This window comes from Natrix helvetica (assembly GCF_964273705.1).
Source record: "Natrix helvetica genome assembly, chromosome: 4".
Taxonomy (NCBI): domain Eukaryota; kingdom Metazoa; phylum Chordata; class Lepidosauria; order Squamata; family Natricidae; genus Natrix; species Natrix helvetica.
In genome coordinates this window covers 141,743,259-141,764,868 of record NC_138550.1, presented here as the reverse complement: position 1 = coordinate 141,764,868, position 21,610 = coordinate 141,743,259, and the positions used below count along the sequence as shown (strand labels likewise).

Genomic DNA, 21,610 nt, shown 5'->3' with positions numbered 1-21,610 from the left:
TGCAACCTTTGCACCAGGTGAAATAGCAAGGACGCATATGCTAGTCGCTACTGACCTTTCTAATAATAAGAAATGGTGTGAGATAAGGTACCGTAGCAGCAGATGCATGCCGAATTTGGGCATCTGCAGTTAAAAGTAATTTATGAGTGTTGAGATATACAGTATCTCTGCCTGAGACCCTGGAGAACTGTGGTCGAAAGAAATAGCATTAGCACAGACTCGCAGTTTAAAACACTCCTTCCCCATCTCTCCACCACCACCCGGTTTTATTGATTTATTAGTTTTCTATCCTGTTGCAGTGATAAGAATCAATAATTGTCATGTTATTTGCATTATTTTTCTTACATTAAAATTGATATACTCTGAACCACTTTCTTGAAATTTCTATACACTATTTACATTTGCATGTTTTATTTACTTATCTATTTACAGTATGTCTGCCCTTTATTTTTTAAAAAATACTCAAGGCGGTGAACATACCTAATACTCTTACCTCTTCCTATTATTGCCCACAGCAATAACATTGTGTGATGGGTTGGGCTGAGAGGAAATGCCTGGCCAAAAGTCACCCATCTGGCTTTCATGCGTAAAGTGGGACTAGAACTCAGTTTCCTGGTTTCTAGACCAACAAGTTAAACACTACACCCAACTGGCTTATACTCTTAGCATAAATTATTTGTAAGAAATACTTAAATATTTGTTTGAAAGATGATTACATTTACTTTACTCCTGAATAATCCATCTATATATATAATTCTGAAATATAATATCAGGCAAATTATTCATATTTATACACTTGATAGAATATGTAATGGTAAAATTACATGTAAATAATTTATTTTATTCAAGCATTTTTGCAAAAGGATATACAGATAGTCTTCAATCTGGAGCCAGCCCATCATGGTTGTAAATTGTAACAGTCATAAATTGGATTACCAACATGACTGACCTGATTTTACCACTAGGTGTTTTGTGGCAATCATTAAGCGAACAGTATGGTCATTAGTGATTTGCAATGGTCTGATTTTGCCGTTTTTGAGAGGTTTGCAGAGTGCTAAAACTTTTTTTCCCCTTTCGGAAAGCTCTTTAACTGATTGATGAGAATTAGATTGATCAAGTGCTGTGCCAGCAGAAACAAAATCTTAGGTGCTGCAGATTGTCAGCGATTTCCTTCTCCGGCACATGGATAAATACACTTGGAAACATCTACCTACCTACCTACTATCTCTCTCTTCCTACCTACCTACTGTATCTCTCTCTCTCTCTCTCTCTGTCCCTCTCTCTCCTTCTCTCTCCCTCCCTCTCTCTCTCTCTCTCTCTCTTCCCCCCTCTATCTACCTACCTACTCTCTCTCTCCCTACCTATCTACTGTATTTCTCTCTCTATCCCTCTACCTACCAACATATCTACTCTCTCTTTCTCCCTATCTACCTACTGTATTTCTATCTCTATCTCTTTCTATTTCTCTCTCTCTATTCCTCTACTACCTGCCTGCCTACCTACACACATTCTCTCTTCCTCTACCTACCTACGTATCTCTTTTTCTCTCCCTCTCTATCCCTCTATCTATCTACCTACTTTTTTAAAAAAATGCCTCTTCAAAACCTTGGTGCGTCTTATACTCCGGTGCATCTTATACTCCAAACAATACAGTAATCTCATTAAAGACTGAGCTTTAGTAACAAAAATGATCTTCTGGTTTCCAGCGTGCACATGCATGGTGGCCAGCAAGTCTTCTGGTTTCTGGTGCGCATCCGCATATACCGATCAGCTGGACGGCACACATTCTCATGCCAGAAAACGGAAGACCAGCTCTTCCCGTTTCCACCACTGCCACGTGTACAAAGGGCAGCTGATCGTCACGGGCACATGCGCGCCAGAAACCCAGAAGAGGAACAGGCGATGCTGCACATGCAAAGTGACATGGTTCCATGTGTCACTTCTGGCACGTGTGCCATAGGTTCACCATCATGGCTGTAGACCCTTACTCCAAATGCCATTTTGTATGTTGCAAGACTGCTGATTATTCTTGCCTCTTACTTTATAAGGTGAGATAGACCAACTGCAAAATTTAAATGAAAAATCTAGTTCTAGCTGCATTTTTTACTATTATTCAAAGACTTCCCCCATTACTTCCATCCTACCCCAATGTAATAATTTCCTAATAATAGTTATGCAAATATGAATAGAGCTGAACTTTTTACTATAGAAAAGCTTAAGGAATTGGGATAAATATAATGAGTTAGACTTTTTTTTTAAATCAAACATCAGTTTGTTTTAGCTGTCCACCTGCATTTTTTCTTTTCATGCTTCCAACACTGGTGATTTCTGTTGCATCAAATTCCCATATGATTTGCGGAATTCAAAAGTGCTTCTTACTAACAGGATTATAGACTTTCCTGTTCTAGAGGTTGATTAAGCTGCTTTATATTACTTTGACAATAGGACATGTCATCTTAATTTGTAAGGATCTTGTGAACTGAGTAAAATAACTGGTTAATAGTATTCATTGCATACGTATGCCAAATCAATTGCAGTTGGGACATATTCATTTTGCTGTTATGTTTTTCTGTTTTCTTACAGCTTTGAACAAATATATATTAGTCTAGTAGTCAGAAAAGAATCAATGAGTTCTTGTGATTAACCTATTGTCACTTGAAAAGTAAAACAATATCCAAGTGATGCTTTTACTGTTTTTTGATAAAAAGCTACATCTCAGATACAAAAGGATTTGTAAATGTTGTTTCAAAGCCACTTCCTATTTTCAGGAAATAGAATAGAAGCAAATTTTACACCAGTCAATCAATGTTGATATTGGACAAAATTCTAAAACAGAATATTAATTAGCTAGCTCACATCTAAAAAAAGATAATTAATTATAAGATACAAGATCTGTTTATAAGAATTAATCAACTGTATCTTTTTTCATAGAATCAGTGTTGATTCTAAACAAACATTTGACAGAATCCTCTGTGAAATTCTTTTGGGACAGAGTGGTAAAATGTAGATTATCTCATATTATTTGACTTATGAATCTGGTTAAATAATTATTTTTAAGAAATGCTTTGAATGTATGCTACATTTTTTAAAATCATTGTTTCTACGGTAGTACTATGAATTAAGTGAATAAGATTATGAAGAGAGTGGTCATGCGGTTGGGAGGAACCCTTAACACCCTATAAGACAGAGACAAGATTCAAACACGTTGACAGGCTACAATGCTAGACTTGAAACAAGGAAATATCCAACATGGATAAATGTCATGTACCAATATGACAATATTTGACTTCTTCAAAAGCTCTATCCCAGCAGTTTCACATACACTTTAATACATTAGATGTACTTCTCTAAAATATCATGTTGACTTCCAGATCACAGAACAAAAATCATCACTGACCAGAGAGACTAACTCTCTACAAGGAATAACTTGGCACAGATACCACATATCTTCTGTTTAACTTGCTGCAACAAAATTATATATTATCTGCATCAAGAATTGCTAAAAGAAGTTTTTTTAAAAAAACTGAGAAAAAATACATTATTTCTCCCAAGTACCAAAGAATAGAGACCATCCACCAGAGATGCTAAGTTAGCTTAATCTTATACTGTAGGATAGCAAAAGTGTGATTAAAATGGTATGACCTAATTTGTGCATGCTAAACTAATGTGTGATTTGGATTGTACACTTCTCTTGAAACCAGCTACGCAATTCCAATTCAAAAATTATGGACAGAAATATGGTAGGGAGTGTTGTGTACAAAACAATAAATTAGACAAAGAGGCATAGAAATAACATATTGAAATAAATATAAATTCCTTTTATTAGGTTCCCTCTGGGTAGCCTACAAGCTCAGCGTCTTAGCCACTGAGCCACCACATCCCAGTGTAATTATCATAAATAGCATCATTTCCTCTATTTTATGTCCCACATTAATCTGGGACAGAAAATGGAGGAAATGATGCTATTTATGATAATAACACTGGGACGTGGTGACTCAGTGGCTAAGACGCTGAGCTTGTCGATCAGAAAGGTTGGCAGTTCAGCGGTTCGAATCCCTAGTACCGCGTAACGGAGTGAGCTCCTGTTATTTGTCCCAACCTAGCAGTTCGAAAGCATGAAAAAATGCAAGGAGAAAAAATAGGAACCACCTTTGGTGAGAAGGTAACAGCGTTCCGTGAGCCATTGGTGTTTAGTCACACCAGCCACATGACCACGGAGACGTCTTCGGACAGCACTGGCTCTTCGGCCTTGAAACAGAGATGAGCACTATCCCCTAGATTCGGGCACGACTAGCACATATGTTCGAGGGGAATATTTACCTTTACCTATGATACTATGGGTTCTTGGAGGAAAGGTGGATGTAACATGTAAATAAATAACCTCAGAATAGTAAAAAAAATCTGATGAAGTGATGATTGAAGACTTTGAAATTTGGGAAAAGTGATACAGACTGTTGATAACATCTCTGTTGACTCATAAAAAATAGATCATATAAATTTTATTTTATATGACACATATAAAAGAGATCTAGGGTTGTTCCAGGTGAAGCTCTCTTATCCCAGGCAAAATACAATTTTTTTTAGGAATTGTATATTATCAGTGGAGGGACAATCTTCTAAAATAAAATATTTATTATTTCGGCCAGCAAGCAATATATAATGGTCTTCCCTTTGCAAAACATCAACAAATTCTCAAAGAAATAAGCCTGGACCATTTTCCTCTTCTATTTTCAAATCTTATAATTCTTTCCTTAGATGAGTGATATGGAATAAAATAATTAGAAACTTTATTTACTTCCTGGTCTAAAATTATGGAGCTATTTGTCTTTGGAAACACAAAGTTCTCTTCATCATATCCACTTTTAAAATTATTTTTAAAATGTGGAAATGTGTTTCTTATTTTCAGCATATATTATACCATACTTTCCTTTTCAGAAAAGAAAATTAAAAGCCATGTGGAAGTCCTTCGTAGATCTTGATTTAATCTTTCTAACAGTGTCTTGGCTTCTTTATCTATATGAATTATGGGTTGGAATATGAGCTTGATTGATCTTCGTGCTTCGAAATTGAACCAATTAGCTGACAATCCAGTGAATGATATCACTAAATTCCATTTAGCTTTGACTGTTACATACCTAAACAAATCAATACAGCATCTTGTTCCAGTTTTTATATCGTACCAAAAGGCCACTCTTGTAGTGAAAATCATAGTTGCACTGGATGGCTTCTGCTCTTTTTTGGCTAAGACAAAATATTTATTATAGGGTTCCATAATTCCTAGTATAATTCCTAGTATGTTACCTTTCTTGTAGCATTCAAAGGATACTCAGCATAGTTTCATTGATTTCAAAATCTAGTTATGGATTTTAATATTTTATAAGAGCAAGCATTAAAATGTTTTGTTATGGTTTTGTTTTGTTTTTCATAATTTGTGTTACTTTCTTTACATCGAATTTAGTTTCATTTTGTCATACAGGTTCAATGTCCTGGATCATTTAAAAAACATTTTTAAAGCAGAGTGGGGAAGGAATGGAGATTTTACAGTAACCTTCCTCTGCCACACCCACCAAGCCATGCCATGCCCACCAATCCACGCCCACAGAACCAGTAGTAAATTTTATGCATAAATTTCAAACTCTAAATAGCACTTTATTGATGTTTCCAGTGTCACCAGCTTCCTTTGGCCTGTAGAGTTTGTAAACAAAGATGCTTGCTTCAAGGAAAAGAGGGCTTAGAAGCAGTAATTTCAGATACCAATTGTCCTCGACTTAGGACCACAATTGGGACCAGAATTTCTGTTGCTAAACAGGATGTTTGTTAAGTGAATCATATCCAATTTTATGATCTTTAAGCTAATCACTGCAGATTGTTAGGCAAATCTGGCTTCCCCCATTTACTTTTCTTTCCAGAAGTCAGTTGGGAAGGTCACAAATGATCACTTGGCCCCAGGCCCATCATAAATACAAATTAATTGCCAAGCATCCAAAATTTTTATGACATGACTGTGGGGATGCTACGACAGTCAAAAGTATGGAGGCTGGTTGTAAATCTCTTTTCACTGTAATTTTCAGTTGTAATTTTGAACAGTCACTAAACAAATGGTTGTAAGTCAAGGACTACCCTTACGTGGCATATTTTCATGTTGCACAGATTTGCCAAGATTTCAGTGAGTATTGCTAACAGATAAGAGATACAAGCCCACAAGTGCATTCAGGAATCATCTGGATATAGCATTTTGAGTGGATTCTCTTGTCTGATCTTTAACCAATCCTCCCATCCCCCGTAAAAGCCTATTACAGCCACCAGCATCAAACTGACTGTATAATAGCAGAGTTACAACCAGCCCCTCTATTTTCTCATGAACATCTCAAACTGAATATGAAATCTAGTATATGTCCTGCTGAATGATTCAGTCCAAATAACAGGAGAGGTCGTTGATCATCATGGTCAAAATGAAATCCTTAACCACTGCTAACTTGGCAATCTTATGTGGGCCTGTTTTGTGTAGGAATAAATTTAATTATTTCTGACAACTGCCTTTCAGATGTAGTTTTAATCACCACTTAGGAAATAGGTCCAAGTGTTGAACACAGTTGCAGAATATTCATGAATATTCAGCAAGACGAGAGACAAAGGTCATTTTATTAAGTATATACTGATTAACAATATAGAAAAACTTAGAACAACAGAGTTGTTCTCTGTTGTTGACCTTGAATGTCTTCTAAATTAAATCTTTGCTCAAGTAGGAAATGCAACACCATTTCACACTGTTTCTTCTTAAAAGCCTCCCAGAGCACTCACAACTTCTGGAGCATGGGTATCAAACTGGATCGTGTCACGTGACATATTGTGATGTTTTTTGCCTTTGCAGAGCTGGGCGTGGCCTGCATGTGATGTATGCAGCCCATGGGCTGCCAGTTTGACAGGCCTGTTCTAGACGCAGGTTGTTCCACTGATTATTTTTTCTGTCACGAAATTTATCCTTAGTTCTAGATTGCTTCTCTCCTTGATTAGTTTCCACCCATTGCTTCCTGTCCTGTCGTCAGGTGCTTTGGAAAATAGTTTGACTCCCTCTTCTTTATGGCAACCCCTGAGATATTGGAACGCTGCTATCCTGTCCCCCTAGTCCTACTTTTCATTAAACTAGACATACCCAGTGCCTGCAACTGTTCCTCATATGTTTTAGCCTCCAGTCCCCTAGGTTTATAAATCCCTTATGATAGGGTTTATTCAGGATTAAGTTTATGAAGTCTTGTTTCAAATAACTATAGATGAAAAGGTGTGCAGACTGCACATTGGGATTACTATTCCACTCAATTTCCACAAATCAGAGGAAGGGAGCCCGCCCATAAGTGTATGTATATATAGTGCGGTACACACCTCTCCAAAATATGGCCCTTAAAACGGTGCATATTATTAACAGTGATTATGATGACAATTCCTATCGTGATGTGGCACTATTTGTGATCAGTCCAAAAAAGAATGATGGATATTGTTAACCTTGAACATACACAAGAAAAGTATTCCTTTCTGCTGAAGAACAGATTTGCCTAAAGAAGACATTAGTAACTACAAAACAGAGGGATAGAGAGAGATGCAAGTTATAGAAAAGATTACTAAAGGATTGAAAAAGATAAGAAATAAAACATAAACATCTGCCTTTCACTGAAATAGAACATAGCATTAAATGCATGTTTGATAGAATCCAGATGGAGCGACAGTTTCAAGCTACAAGCATAGACTGAAAAAGGCTGCAGAAAATAATGTATCTCCCAAGAATAACCAGGATACATTCAGGACATGAGCTTTCACCACAAGAACACGTCGGTCCTGATTACATCCTTCTTGTCCTTTAACCTTTATGCCTGAGGGCTGCCAACCACAAGGGATAAAAGAAAATAAGTCTTCCACAAATTTCCAAATCTAAATCAGAATAGCCCAAAAGCAGCCAAGAAAGCACCCATAAACAAAACTGCAAGGAGCAGACATTATAATTTGTTATAAGGGCAAAAGATAAAGAGCACTGAACAAAAGAGACAAGCTAAAGTATTTCAGTTAAGGAGTCAAGGACAATTTAAAATCCAGAGTTGGATCATAATATCCAATTCCCTGTTCGGCGCAGGAATCTCTTACTCCAGATTAGATACATAAGATTGTAATATAATAATAAGATACATACGGTATTGTCTCAAAAGGAGATGCCAAAACTGAATCCAGAAAACAATTTCAGCTCATCAGAAAGTAGATCATAACAGAGATCTCTAAACCCATAAACTTTCCATTAATTGTAACAACCAAATTGCAATTCCTTACCAGTTACTATTTAAAATTTGGTTTTCTTCAGTCCTCACTCTTTTCAAAATCCCTGATCATCTCATTCCAGAAAACCATAATTTAGTTAGGCCAGCAACATTTGATAACTTGTCCCAATTGTAATCCCAGCTCTTCTCCAATATTTGTAATGAAAATAGAGTTCTCCGCCTTAAGGGGTATCAAAAGAACCACTTTAAGGGTGACTCCCTTATCAGCAAGTCTACGAATGGCAAAGTCATCACCTCAGGGAGCAAAATTTAGGTTGAGAGCTAGAATTTCTCAGGGCAGACTTGTCAGTTATATCAACAATTCACTCAGTCTAAAACTGAGCCACAGGCCAGAGCAACTGGGAAAAGCAGGAAAAAGAAGTTTCCTGTAGAGAAATACGGAGATGACCTGGGAAAAAGTATGCAAAAAGGGTTACAAAAACATGCTTAACATTGGGAAGCAAAACATGAGGAGGAAACTCAAATTGGCTCCACTCTAACTTCCTGGAATATAAGAGGGAGGGGAGAGAAAATGCAACCAGGCTTTCAAGATTCTGTTACTAATAAACTAGAGTTCAATTGAAACTTGTTGAGTCAGTTTCCTGGTCTGATCCATCTTGAAGGATTGCCAAATTATATGCAATGGTAAAATAAAGAATTATGGTACCTCTTTATTCTAACAAAAAGCAATCAACCATTTTAAGCGTTTACATCTACTATGCAAGAAAGATTCCTATCTACTATACTGTTGCGTCTGAGGAGCTTCAGTGAATTTGAACCTAGGGACTTAGTCAAGCTGTATTAAGAGTAGCGTCTGAGAATTACCCACCCACCAAGTTCTTGTCCAGAAGCCTGAAATGGGCAATAATCCTTTGAAAGTCAGGGAACTGGCCATTCAATCTTTATACAAAGATGTTCCACCTAGACAAGTCTTCAGTACTCCTTGTCCTACAAATACCAAGGGCAATTGTTTGCAGCAGCTCTTTTCCTAAAGAACAATAAACATTTCATACCCACAGATTGGATGGTGCAGCCTTGATATACAGAAAGGCTAGGCATGTTTTCTGTGGTTCTGATCCTGCAAACAGCCCTGTCAGGGACAGTTGTTACATTGGCAGCAAGTCTTATCCTAAGGTTCACCACTCACAAAGCAAATTTCTTTTATACTAGCTAGAGATGGTATTCAGCCGGTTCAGACTGGTTCAAGCGAACTGATAGCGGAAATTTTGAGTAGTTCGGAGAACCGGCGAATACCACCTCTGGTTGGCCCCGCTGTTCTGTTCCTGTCATTCCCTCTCCAATATTCCCCTGTTTTTTTAGCTGATTCGCACAGCAGAGCGGATTGCTGCGCCTCAGCTGGGCTAAAAAACAGCTCAGCTCACCAGCGCTGACACCGAGGGCGGTCTTTGAGAGCTGCACCCGTGTGCAAAGCGCGCTCTCATAGAACCAGTAGGAAAAGGTTTGGAATACCACCACTAACCAACAGTAAATTATTTCTTTACTAGAGAACAACTGTTGAGGCAATCCCACAGATGTTCAATTTGTTTGCCACAATCCTAAACGAAAGAGTTGCCATTATAATTAGTTTTCCCTCGTTTTCTAGACTGAGACATCTTGCCTGCCATTTGTAGTTTGTGGTCACAAATTGCCTTCCTATATCTTACAGTGGGACCCAGTAATCCATTATGAAGTACATTAAAGAAAAACAATGTTTTCTGTTATTAAGTTGCAATAATGCAATTTAGGGTACATTTCCGTAATTAATATTAGTATGGATGGATGGATGGATGTGTATGTATGTATGTATGTGTATATGTATGTATGTATGTATGTATGTATGTATGTATACACACACACACTCAGAGTATATGTGGATATTGGAGAAGAACACAATTATATCAGATTCATTTGGTAGGATTTATTTCAAGTGTTTCATAAGGAATTTTGAAATAAAAGCATTGCTCTCTTCATTTTTAATCAAGGTTATACTTTTAATGCCTTGATTGAATTTTTTTAAAAAAAATCTGTTTAACCAGATTTAAAATATACTGTTTTATTTCTCTTATTCTCTCCCTGGTTCTTATAGACTCACATCGGGAATTCCTTCACAGGCCTGCTTCTGGATATGTGCCAGAGGAGATCTGGAAGAAAGCTGGTAAGAATTGTTTAAAAACATGAGCATAACAGTTTGGCAGCTGTGTGTATTTGTGAATGCTTTGATAATAGGAATTTTAAAAACCAAGAAATAATAAAGGCATTGCTAATAAACCAGTTTTAATTCATAATGCTTAGCTGGAATGGATCAGAACACAAAATAATTTTAATTACACCAGCATCTATGTCAGAAGATAAGGTGATATCAATATAACTCTAAAATAAGAAAGATACCCAGATTATATTACCTATCCTTCTGGAGAAGTCTAAATCTAATGATTTTTATACGTCATTATTCTAATGGTTGGCAGGCAATATATACTAATAAAGCCATTGTGTTGTATGAGGAGATCTACATCATTTTTTTCACATATAGACTTTGTGTAAAGCCTAAGCTATAAATAAATATTTGTATTTGCCTGACTGCAGTTGAATCCATTGGCTAAATCCAAAGAAAATCTAGCCTGGTAAATTGTTTGTCTTACTGATGCTGATAAAGTTGAGAAATTAAATTTGGGGGATGATTTTTTTTAAATTCCATGACCTGGATCAGACAAGTATTCTCATCTTTTCATTAGTTATTGTTGATCAGCCACATCCCCAAACATTTCCCATACTATTCTTCTCATTATTTACTATCATACAAGTATGAGTATAGCAATGAGTAGGAAGAGGGATTTTCCCCCCTTATTTTTCTATCTCTTTCTACAGAGATGAGGAATGGCTTTTGGGATTGGGAGTTACAAAAGCAAAAAGAGTCCCCCCCCCTTTTTTTTTGTTTCTTCCTTATGATTTCTTCTTGTTACTTGAACTACTGACAGTATCTCTCCTTTGTACTAAACAAAGGCAAGGATTGGGAAGTTGTTTGGTAGAACTGATTGCAAGGAAGAGATTTCTCATTTTCTTATTGTTGAATGGATCAAGACATGAAATCAGAGGTAGTATTCAGCCAGTTCTGACAGGTTCTGGAGAACTGGTAGCAGAAATTTTGAGAGTGGGCAGGGAATGGGGATTTTGCAGTATCCTTCCCTTGCCATGCCCACAAAGCCATGCCCACAAAACCAGCAGTAAAAAATTTTGAATCCCACCACTGCGTGAAATTGTTTCTGGGTTTTTGTGAATGAAAAGAATTTATTTTTTTGGCCGGGCCAAAGGAAACTTTAGAATATCTCCCCATTTCTACTTTTGTGTTGGATATTTCCTGTGCTCTTTCTACATGCAAGCACAAAAATTTCCACAAATGTCCCTTTTATTAGGCCGTTACCCTATTTTTAAGACATATCTTGCATGTTCAGCTGAAGTTTGGGTTCAGAACCACAATAAACAGACCCTAGGGTTATATGTTGGTTGATTTCTAATAAATATTAATTGATATTAATTATTACTGCTTCGGTAATGTTTTGCAATACCGTATGCTTATAAAACTCTAGGCTCCATGGGTAAGCACTAATATTTGCAATTTTTTCAGGTTACACAAAATATTATAAAATAATAATGTGGTTGGTAATTACACATAAAAGAGCTTGTAATCAAGTTCATTTCTTCTTTTTAAAAACGTTTGTAAAGACAATAATATGATTTTCATTTGTGGGTTTGTCTTCATGTATTACTTTTTCAAGGGATCTGAAAATGTTTGCAGTTGGTAATAAATATTCAAACATCTTGCAAATGTCCTACCAATTCTCTTTGCTGATCTTTGTATGCCGATGGGACTAGAATAGGAATGCATAATTTAAATATAAATTGCCTTATTTGCATATGCAATTAGTCAAGCTGCAGCTTTGATCGTAAGCAAAAATTATTGTCCTGTTGCCACTTACACAGAATAGTAATTCACCTTGAATATACAAAATAAATGAATCTTGACTTGCATAGCCTCCAAATATTTATGGGAGGGTAAAGTGAAGACATATTTTAAGTTTCATAAACTTAGCATTTTTCCTCTCTAGGCACAATATCAATATTTATCTTCACATGTTTTAAAAGAGGGTGAGATATTAATAACCATGTGTTCCAGACACAGAAGGTGCCACATGTAGTGCATGATAACTATTTGGAATTATCAGACAGATCAATACTTTTCATTAACGCTAATAGAGAATTATAGTTCCAAAAACTTACTCCAATTTTTAAAAATAATTTTTCCACACATTCCTATAGATTAGGTTACTTCAGTGAATAAACAACAGTGGGGAAAAACATTTTTAGAGTGAGAAAATAAAGAAAGAGAAGGCATCTGCCCCTTATACTTCACCAAGAAATGTTCTACATTTGGTCATTTCCTACTCCGAATATGAACAGCTTTATTGATTGAATATATTGTATTGCCTTCAGACACACTAATGTAGTAGAACTGCCTACATGCTACTACAGAAAATATGTTAATGTTTGGGTTTATTAAGCTGATAAATATTTATCCAAATTGGTCACTGAAATGTCTTACATTCCCAGCTTTCTAGAAGTGATAGTTCTATTGCCTAGATGATTGATTGATTGATAGATAGATAGATAGATAGATAGATAGATGATAGATAGATAGATAGAGGGGTGGGTTGCTACAGGTTCGTTTGGGTTCAGAAACACCTATAGCTTACGTTATGGCCAGTTTGGAGAACCTCCAAATCCCACCCATGGCTGTCCTGCCCACCTTGCCCCTCCCAAGAGTCTCCATGCAGCCCATTTTGGATGCAAGATAAGCGGAGGGCTTGTGCAAAGGCTTGGGATGGGGGGGGGGGAATGGGCCTCCTGGAAGTTCTGGAAGGCCAGAAACGGAGTCATTTCTGGCCTCCGGAGGGCCTTCAGAGGCAGTTTTCACCATCCCAGAGGCTCAAGGAAAGCCTCCAGAGAATGGGGAATGCGAAAATGCCTGCCCCCCCCCCCTGTGGTGGAGAAGGCCAACTAGGCCACACCCACCATGGCCATGCCCATCTAGTAACCAGACAGAGAACCCATTACTTAAATTTTTGAAGCCCACCCCTGAATAGATGGATGGATGGATGGATGGATGATAGATAGATAGATAGATAGATGATAGATAGATAGATAGATAGATAGATAGATAGATAGATAGATAGATAGATAGATGATAGATAGATAGATAGATAGATAGATAGATAGATAGATAGATAGATAGATAGATGATAGATAGATAGATGATAGATCTTTTTCCAATGATATTGTTCTCATAAAACAAAAGCTTTCTTATTCAAGAATGTAGCCAGGATTTAAAAGACTTACGTAAATTATGTCAGGTATCCAAGTAGAATTTAATGTTTAGAATTTAATTTGCCAATATCACATATAAAATCAGACTTCTATTGACACAAAGACAAGTTTCAAATGCAGTTGATGATGAGATGGAAGTTTTGATACTCTTCAGTCAAAAGAATTAAGCATACCCAACGCAGGTCCAAGGATCTCAATCTATTCTATGCAGTTAATGAGAGCACAGTTATATGCTTATCTTCATACAAGTAAGTCTCATTGAATCTATTGAGACTTAATCTCTAATAAGAATTCCTAAGGTTTCAGATGAATTTAAGAATAGGATGGCATCAGATAAGGAGAACTAAATTTATAGTACTGGAAAATAATGTACATCTTACGATAACCACTGAGCTTTTGTAACTCAAATATTTTTATTTTACACTTAAACATTTTTATTAGAAATCTTATGTTTTTAATTAAACAGAACATTTAATTAAGGTGCTTCTTAAGTGGGTGAAACAATTAAGTGCAAATACTTGAATGAAACATGTCATAATTAGTTTTAATAGAGTGTTAATTGGTACTACATTTGCCAAGTTAATAATTAGTGCTTATTAAATTTTCAATTAATCATTGTCATTTTGCTTTGAATAAAGATGAAAATTAGATACACTAAATCAGAGGGAGGATAGTTTCCTTGTTAATTAGAGTAGTTAGTGTTATTTTTTTAAAAAATCACTTGTTTTAGTTGCCAGTTGAATACATGAAATCTTCCACTTCTCTTGCATCAAACAAAACCCAGTCAGCTCATTGACGACAAATCATGTTATACACTGTGAAAAAGAATATCGCATTATGGTAATTTTTACTAGCTAATTTAAATGGAAGACATAGTAACTCTCTCTGCATTGTTCACTGATTTCTAGAAAGATATTTGAAAAAGACCATTAACACCATGGAGTTCAACCACCATCAAAGTCCCATAAAAACTGTTTTAACCGTGAAATCTGGACTTGTGCCAGTTTTGTTCTATCAAGCTTCTGCGATACAAGTACTGTATCTGAAATCAGAGTTAGAGGAAATTTCTAAAACAACCTGTTATGTATTTACCTAAATTTCTATGAAGTTTTTGTACCATTTCTGTGTTATTTTATTCCCTGGGGTTTATGTTAGGGTTAATTAGTCATTTTCTATTTCTCTGTTCCTCCCAGTAATTAATATGTCCTCTTTTCATAGTAGTTATAGATCTGCATTTCTGAAGCAAAGATTTGTGCATCAAAATTTATTATGATAGTTTTGTGAATATTACCCCTCTGATACCATCTACAGCATAGAACACCTCCCTTGGGACCCCACTATATTAGAAAAATGGAAATATGTTCTATTTTTTAGTAGCTGGTATCATGTACTCTTTAAGGGACGCAGTGGCTCAATGGGTAAGATGCTAAACTTGTCAATCAGAAGGTCTGCAATTAAGAGATTTGAATCCCTAGTGCTGCGTAAAAGAGTGAGCTCCCATTACTTGTCCCAGCTTCTGCCAATCTAACAGTTTGAAAGCACGTAAAAAGTACAAGTAGAAAAATAGGAATCACTTTGGTGGGAAGGTAACAGTGCTCCGTGCGCCTTCAGCATTTAGTCATTCTAGCCACATGACCAGGGAGACATCTTCGAACAACGCTGGGTCTTTGGCTTAGAAACAGAGATAAGAAACTCCCCTAGAGTTGGGAACAACTAGCGTGCATGTGCCGGGGAACCTTTACCTGTATTTTATTCTTGGAATCTAAGGACATTTACGCAAATATAGAATATTGACATTATATATAGATCAGTAGCTTCCATAATCTAACTACTTTTGTGCATAAAAATCAGTTGTCTTTTGATCTTGCTCCTGCTGAACCAAGACAAATTTCTTATTTTGTTTACAGAGGAAGCAGTCAATGAAGTAAAACGACAAGCAATGACCGAGTTGCAGAAGGCAGTGTCAGAGGCAGAACGGAAAGCCCATGATATGATTACTTCGGAGAGAGCTAAAATGGAGCGCACAGTGGCAGAGGCCAAGCGACAGGCTGCAGAGGATGCATTAAGTGTGATCAATCAGCAAGAGGATTCTAGTGAGGTGAGAATTTCATGGTGAAGAATAAGGCCATATCTGTGTCCAAAAAGTATAGACACAGTAATAAGTAAAAAGTAAATAATACATTTATCAGAATTGACAATTGGAAGTTTTAGCAAATCCATAAATTATCAGGAACTTTCTAGTCTATAGAAGAAAGAGAAGGAGGAGGAGGAGGAGGATTCCTCCTGAACATTGAGAAACTTTAAAAAACTACACATCCCAGCATTCATGTGTATAAAGTAAATGCAGAGCTTTAACCATTCTTGGTTTTCTTATTTTCTTCTTCACCCTCTTTTGACTTTGGCTAGCATAGAAAAAGAAAGGAAAGCAGAGAAGACAGGGCTGACAGGATTTCCAAATGGAGAGTTCCTTTGTATATTATCCTCCTTGACAGATGTATCAGGGGTACCAATGAAATCAATCAAGCTTGATTTCCTTGAGGGCCGCATCACGGTTGTGTTTGACCTCGGGGGGGGGGGCATAGCCATCTTGACATCACTCATGTTGGGGGTGCCTGTGGTGGCCTGAGCGCTCTGCCAGTGAAAACTTAAGCTCCATTTTTGGCTGCGATGGCATCGTCCAACCCTCTGCCAGTGAAAACAACGCTTGGGAGGGCCACATGCAGCCTCCTGAGTTCCGTTTTCATTGGCATAAGGTTGTAGGATGCCATCGCAACTAAAAACTGAGCTCGAGGACCGTTTTTTGCTGGCAGAGGCACTGTGGGCCAGTCCTTTGCTGTTTCCCGGACAGCTCTGTAGGACAGATCTAAGCAACCCATGGGCCGGATCCGGCCCCTGGGCCTTGAGTTTGAGACCTCAGGATTAGATAATGTTGCAGTAATAAATCTGATTGATTTTATTTTTTGAATATGTTTAAAGCTCAGAGCCAATTTGGTTTAGAGGTTTAAGAACTGGGCTTGGAGTAGGGAGACCTCAGTTCTAATACTCTCTTAGGCACAAAAGTGAATTTTGTTATTTTGGGCCAGTCATTCTCTCTCAGTCCCAGGAAGAAGGCAGTAGCCAGCCATTTCTAAAATTAAGTATTTTTACACAGCCTTTGATTCCGTAGGTTCATATGAGTTGCCATATAACAAGCCAAAACATTCCTTTGTTTGTTATGATTGACAGAGATATCTCCTAACTCTTGTACTTTACATTCTATTCACTGGGGTGAACTTTGAATCTATATTATTCAAAATTTGGCCCAATTTGTTGTAGCAGTTAAGGCATTATTAGGCTAAAAACCAGAAGACTCTGGGTTCTAGTTCTGCATTGGGCATGAAATCAGCTGGGTAACCACTCGCTTTTTCTCAGCCCTAAGGAGACCATTCAAACTACTTTTGAAAAAAAACTTGCCAAGGGGACTTCAGGGATTTTCCAGATAATTTCTGAGAATCAGATATGATGGAAGAAAAAAATGCAAACTATAAATTGTACATTAAGATAAAGTTATCCATTGTCATTATGTCAGCCTGAGATTGCAATGTTTGTGCTCACTTAGTATGGAAGTAATTCCCACTAAGTCAATGGAACAGGGTTTTGAAGTAAGGCTATATTGACTTCTCCAATGCAAATATTAAAATAGTTTTAAAAATTTAGAACATATTTATTGAGCTCATGTTTTTCTTCTGATTTCATGTATTCCGGTGGGTTAAAATACAGTCACTGCAAATGCTACTCTAAATTTCAATATTTCATTTTGTGATTACATGCTTATTCCTCCATAATGTAGATAGGATGGACATATTCATAGGCATGATGAATAATAAAAGAATGGGGAGGGGATGTTATCTTTTGGCCACAGTTACATTAACATTGGGGAAAAAACATCACTTGATAAATAAATATTATTAGAAGTCTGATAATCTTATATTGGTGATTTCTAACTAGTTTTGAGGTATATTTAAATTGTCTGTAATAGTTAAAACAATTTCAAAAACAGATTGCATTTCAAATACTTTCCTACCAATAGAAAGGACACATATTTCAGCAGAAAATACATCATTTTATATAAGTATAATAAAAGTCCTAAAGATAGGACTTTTACTATACTTATATGATCAATGAAGAATGAGGTTTTTAGAATGCAAACAAAAGATGTTATCAGATTGGTGAGTTCCTTTTCTGAACTGGAATCTATTACTTCAACTGCAGGATTTTCTGTAAAGGGAATGGTGGGAAAAGAGCATCTGGCAGAAGAAAACAGATTCAAAGAGCAACAAAGAGTAAATTAGGGACAATGATGATAAGCCTTAGTTTAGGCTGGAAGATGTCCGTGAAAGCTTTTGTGGGGCACATATGGCACCATATATAACAGGAAGTAAGGATACGGAGGGAGGATCATATATTCTGTTGCAAATCCTAAAGTGTTTTGGATAAAATGAATTCTTGTGTCTTTCAGAGAAAAAAGAAATGTTAAAATCCATGCGGAAAGGGAAGTCTTGATTAAACCTGCCCCCCCAATAAACAGATGCTAAGTATAATTTCTTTCAGCTTAACATTGATGGGAGAATTTGTTTATGGTCTTTCTTTTTATCATATCTTTTTACATGTACCAACATTTTTGTGAGTGTAGTTTTCAATAATATTTCAATACTAAATTAAGATATTTGTAAGATAATATCTTAATGTAGCATTTTAAAGTTATATGAAATATTTCACATGGTTGATCTATTTTGAAATATTTACAGGCTTTTAATTATTCTAAGCACGATATTTAATGTGTTTAGTAAGTTGGTAACATCTAGAGTGATTTAGGTGCAAAAATCCCAATTAGTCCTTGCTCCATCCTGAAAGAAGTGGCAAAAATCACAGGCAAAATCTACAGAATGGAGCAATACACATCCATTACTTAAGGGAGAGTAAGATTTTAATTGGTCCCAGGCATCACCAAAGATGAAAGGCTATTGGGTAATGACTAGATGCCCAGAGTTTCAACTTAATGTGTAGCAGATGAATGAAGAAGAAACATAAGGAATTGATTTACAACATCTGAAAGTTTCCTTTAAAAAACAACAACTTAAGAATAAATGTGTGTCTGTTTGTGTGTATATGTATGAAAGAGAAATGTCATTCTTAGCAAATCTTCTGCAGAATTAAATTTGATATAAATTAAAATGTATTGGCATTATGTACTTCACTTATGCCAAGGCAGTTTGTTTGCGAATGTGATCTTTAAACGGTCACAACCATTCCAATATGTTGAAAATAAAATTCCAGAATTTCCAGCCAATAGAGACATCAGGGAAATGCAGACTAAATAGTTCTAGAGAGGTCAAGGTCAGGGAAAGCTGAATTATTATCCTATCTCGAGACAGAGAGGGAGGTATAGATATAATGTATATTTTGTTATGCAAAGATAACCCAAGGGGAATATAGTGGTTAAGATTTTGTAATTGTAATTCACCTTCAGTCAATAGCAATAGCACTTAGACTTATATACCACTTCTTAGTGCTTTTACAGCCCTCTCTAAGCGGTTTACAGAGTCAGCATATTGCCCCCAACAATCTGGATCCTCATTTTACCCACCTCGGAAGGATGGAAGGCTCAGTCAACCTTGAGCCTGGTGCGATTCGAGCTGCCAAATTGCAGCTAGCAGTCAGCTGAAATAGCCTGCAGTGCTGCACTCTAAACGCTGTGCCACCTCAAAGAAACTATTTCATAACTTTGGACCGTTGGGGTCTCTCTCTCTCTTTCTCTCTCTCTCTCTCTCTCTCTCCCTCCCTCCCTTAGGACAACCCACTTCACATATATATCCCATATAAGATTGAGATTGTCTTGGCAACGTTTCAGCGAGGTCCCACTCGCCATCCTCACGAAGCAGAAAAACACCAGCCTGAAGATGGCGAGTGGGACCTCGCCAAAACGTTGCCAAAACAATCTCAATTTTACACGGGAAAAGACCCGAATACAACAAGACCAGCATATATCCTGTGTTTCCCCGAAAATAAGACGGGGTCTTATTTTCTTTTGACCCCCCCCCCCTTTTTGCTTGGGCCTTATTATCGGGGGGGATTATTGGTTTGGGGTTGCCGGGTGGCTTTCTCTTGTGAGCGGATGCGAGCGGATGCCCGAAGAGCACAGCCTCAGGGGCAACTAGCTGTGTTACACTGTCGCAGCAGCACAACAAAGGCGCCATGAGGTGACCACGCTCATGAGCAGCCGCCTGGCAAAGCAGGCAGAGCACCACTCACTGACCCAGTAATATCCCAAAGGCGCTAAGCCACGTGATGCTCTGCCCGGTTGGAAAGAGGGGTTGCGTGAGCACTTGTTCTGCCTCCAGCTTGCATGCCTCCCTGCCTCACCATGCCCAGCTCTCCCTGCAGGGCTGGTCCAGGGCGCCGCTGCTGCCCCCCCCCCCCCCGCTACCACCATGCTCCAGCATAACCGGCTTTCAAACTACGGAGATCCGCTGCCGAGTCTTCCGGCAGTGGCCGCTCTGGGACTACGCTTTATGGTAGTGGGCTGGCTGGAGGATACTCTGATGCTCCAGTACAGCAGTCTTTTTGAAAAGCATTTAATTTTCTCAGTGTCTGTAAAAGCTCAGCCTCTTTGGGGAGAACAAGATATTTCAAATAGCCTGATACCAAGGCATGTAACTCATAAACAGCTGTAATAACTGTGACCAAAAGCAGGCCAAGTAGCCAGGGAATCCTTTTTAGCAAGAAACTAAAGGTGCTCTCTAAAAATGTTTGTGGTTGATAATATGTCCCAAAGGTGCTTTTTCAAAAGGCAACTGGACTTTGTTTTTTCTTGAAGACATTTCGCTTCTCATTCAGGAAGCTTCTTCAGTTCTTAATAATATGGTTAATAATATGATTGTAGCATTTGGAATCAGCTGAAGTGGTAGACACTTTCAGAACTAAGATTATGCTGTAATAATAAGATGAAACAAAAATATGTTTCAGCAGAGCTTGGGTATTTATTCTTCGCATTTCGGGTATATACAAACATGAGCAAAGGCAGCGCAATAGATGTCGCTATGCAAACATACCCCAAGCATTCACTAAATCCAGTTCGTTCTGCTTCAGGACTGAATCCAGAACCAATTAATTATGATTTGAAGTAATAAAAAAGTCTGGAGAGGAATACTGAACAGTATTGTTATAAAGTCAGTCTTGGATTTATTTTTGTCACTACTTCTCTTATCTCCTGGCTTTAATTTCTTCGACTTACTATTTCTTATTCTTTTCCATGTTTTGAATAACATTGGTTACCCCAGAAGTGAATGTCCTGGGTATATGTGTATGATGTAAAAATGAGGATTGTAAAGACTGGAATCAGTACTACAGAGTTGCAACTATACAGTAGGTAAAGCAAAATAACATTGTGAATAGGTTTTAATGGGAGCACTCCTGTTCTTAAGCCTTTTCTCCCTGCATTGATTCCAAGTGCACCATGGAAGACAGACATCATTGTTTATCAAGGGTTTTTAAGAAATCATATCAGATCCATCAAACATTAAGCACATTTTAGTGCTATTAACATTGATTGAAGCATATGTTTATAGCTAGGACTTGGTATCTATACATTTATAGGTAGCATTTCACTGTTCTCTATAGTTTCTCATATTCACATCCAAGGAGGTTTAGGCTACAGTCAACAGCACAGACCTCAATATACAGGCAGGGCTTTGCATAAGAAAAAATGTTTACTATTACAGTTGTTTTAGACAGCTATAAGGCTGTACACGATGAGACAATAATTGCAGATCCGATTTAGCATCTTTAAGCACCGAGGGCAGAACTATGATTTAAGACCCAGAAGGAGGGCATGCAAATTCATGACAATTTTTGCCATCACAATGCCCTGATTGACCACTGTGTCAAAATTT

General features: G+C 37.3%; 1 protein-coding gene across 7 annotated transcripts in view; it reads left to right on the top strand.

The window, feature by feature from the left end:
* Positions 1-21,610, top strand: part of RUNX1T1 (RUNX1 partner transcriptional co-repressor 1) — a 158,477-nt gene that overhangs the window by 129,115 nt on the left and 7,752 nt on the right. For 6 of the 7 annotated variants that reach the window (XM_081950838.1, XM_081950836.1, XM_081950837.1 and 3 more), the window contains 2 exons: positions 10,387-10,455; positions 15,587-15,777. In XM_081950838.1, the coding sequence (XP_081806964.1) occupies positions 10,387-10,455; positions 15,587-15,777 (260 nt within the window). Of the gene's footprint in view, positions 1-10,386; positions 10,456-15,586; positions 15,778-18,177; positions 20,696-21,610 lie in introns of those variants that run through there. The other variant, XM_081950842.1, reaches the window with a different exon arrangement.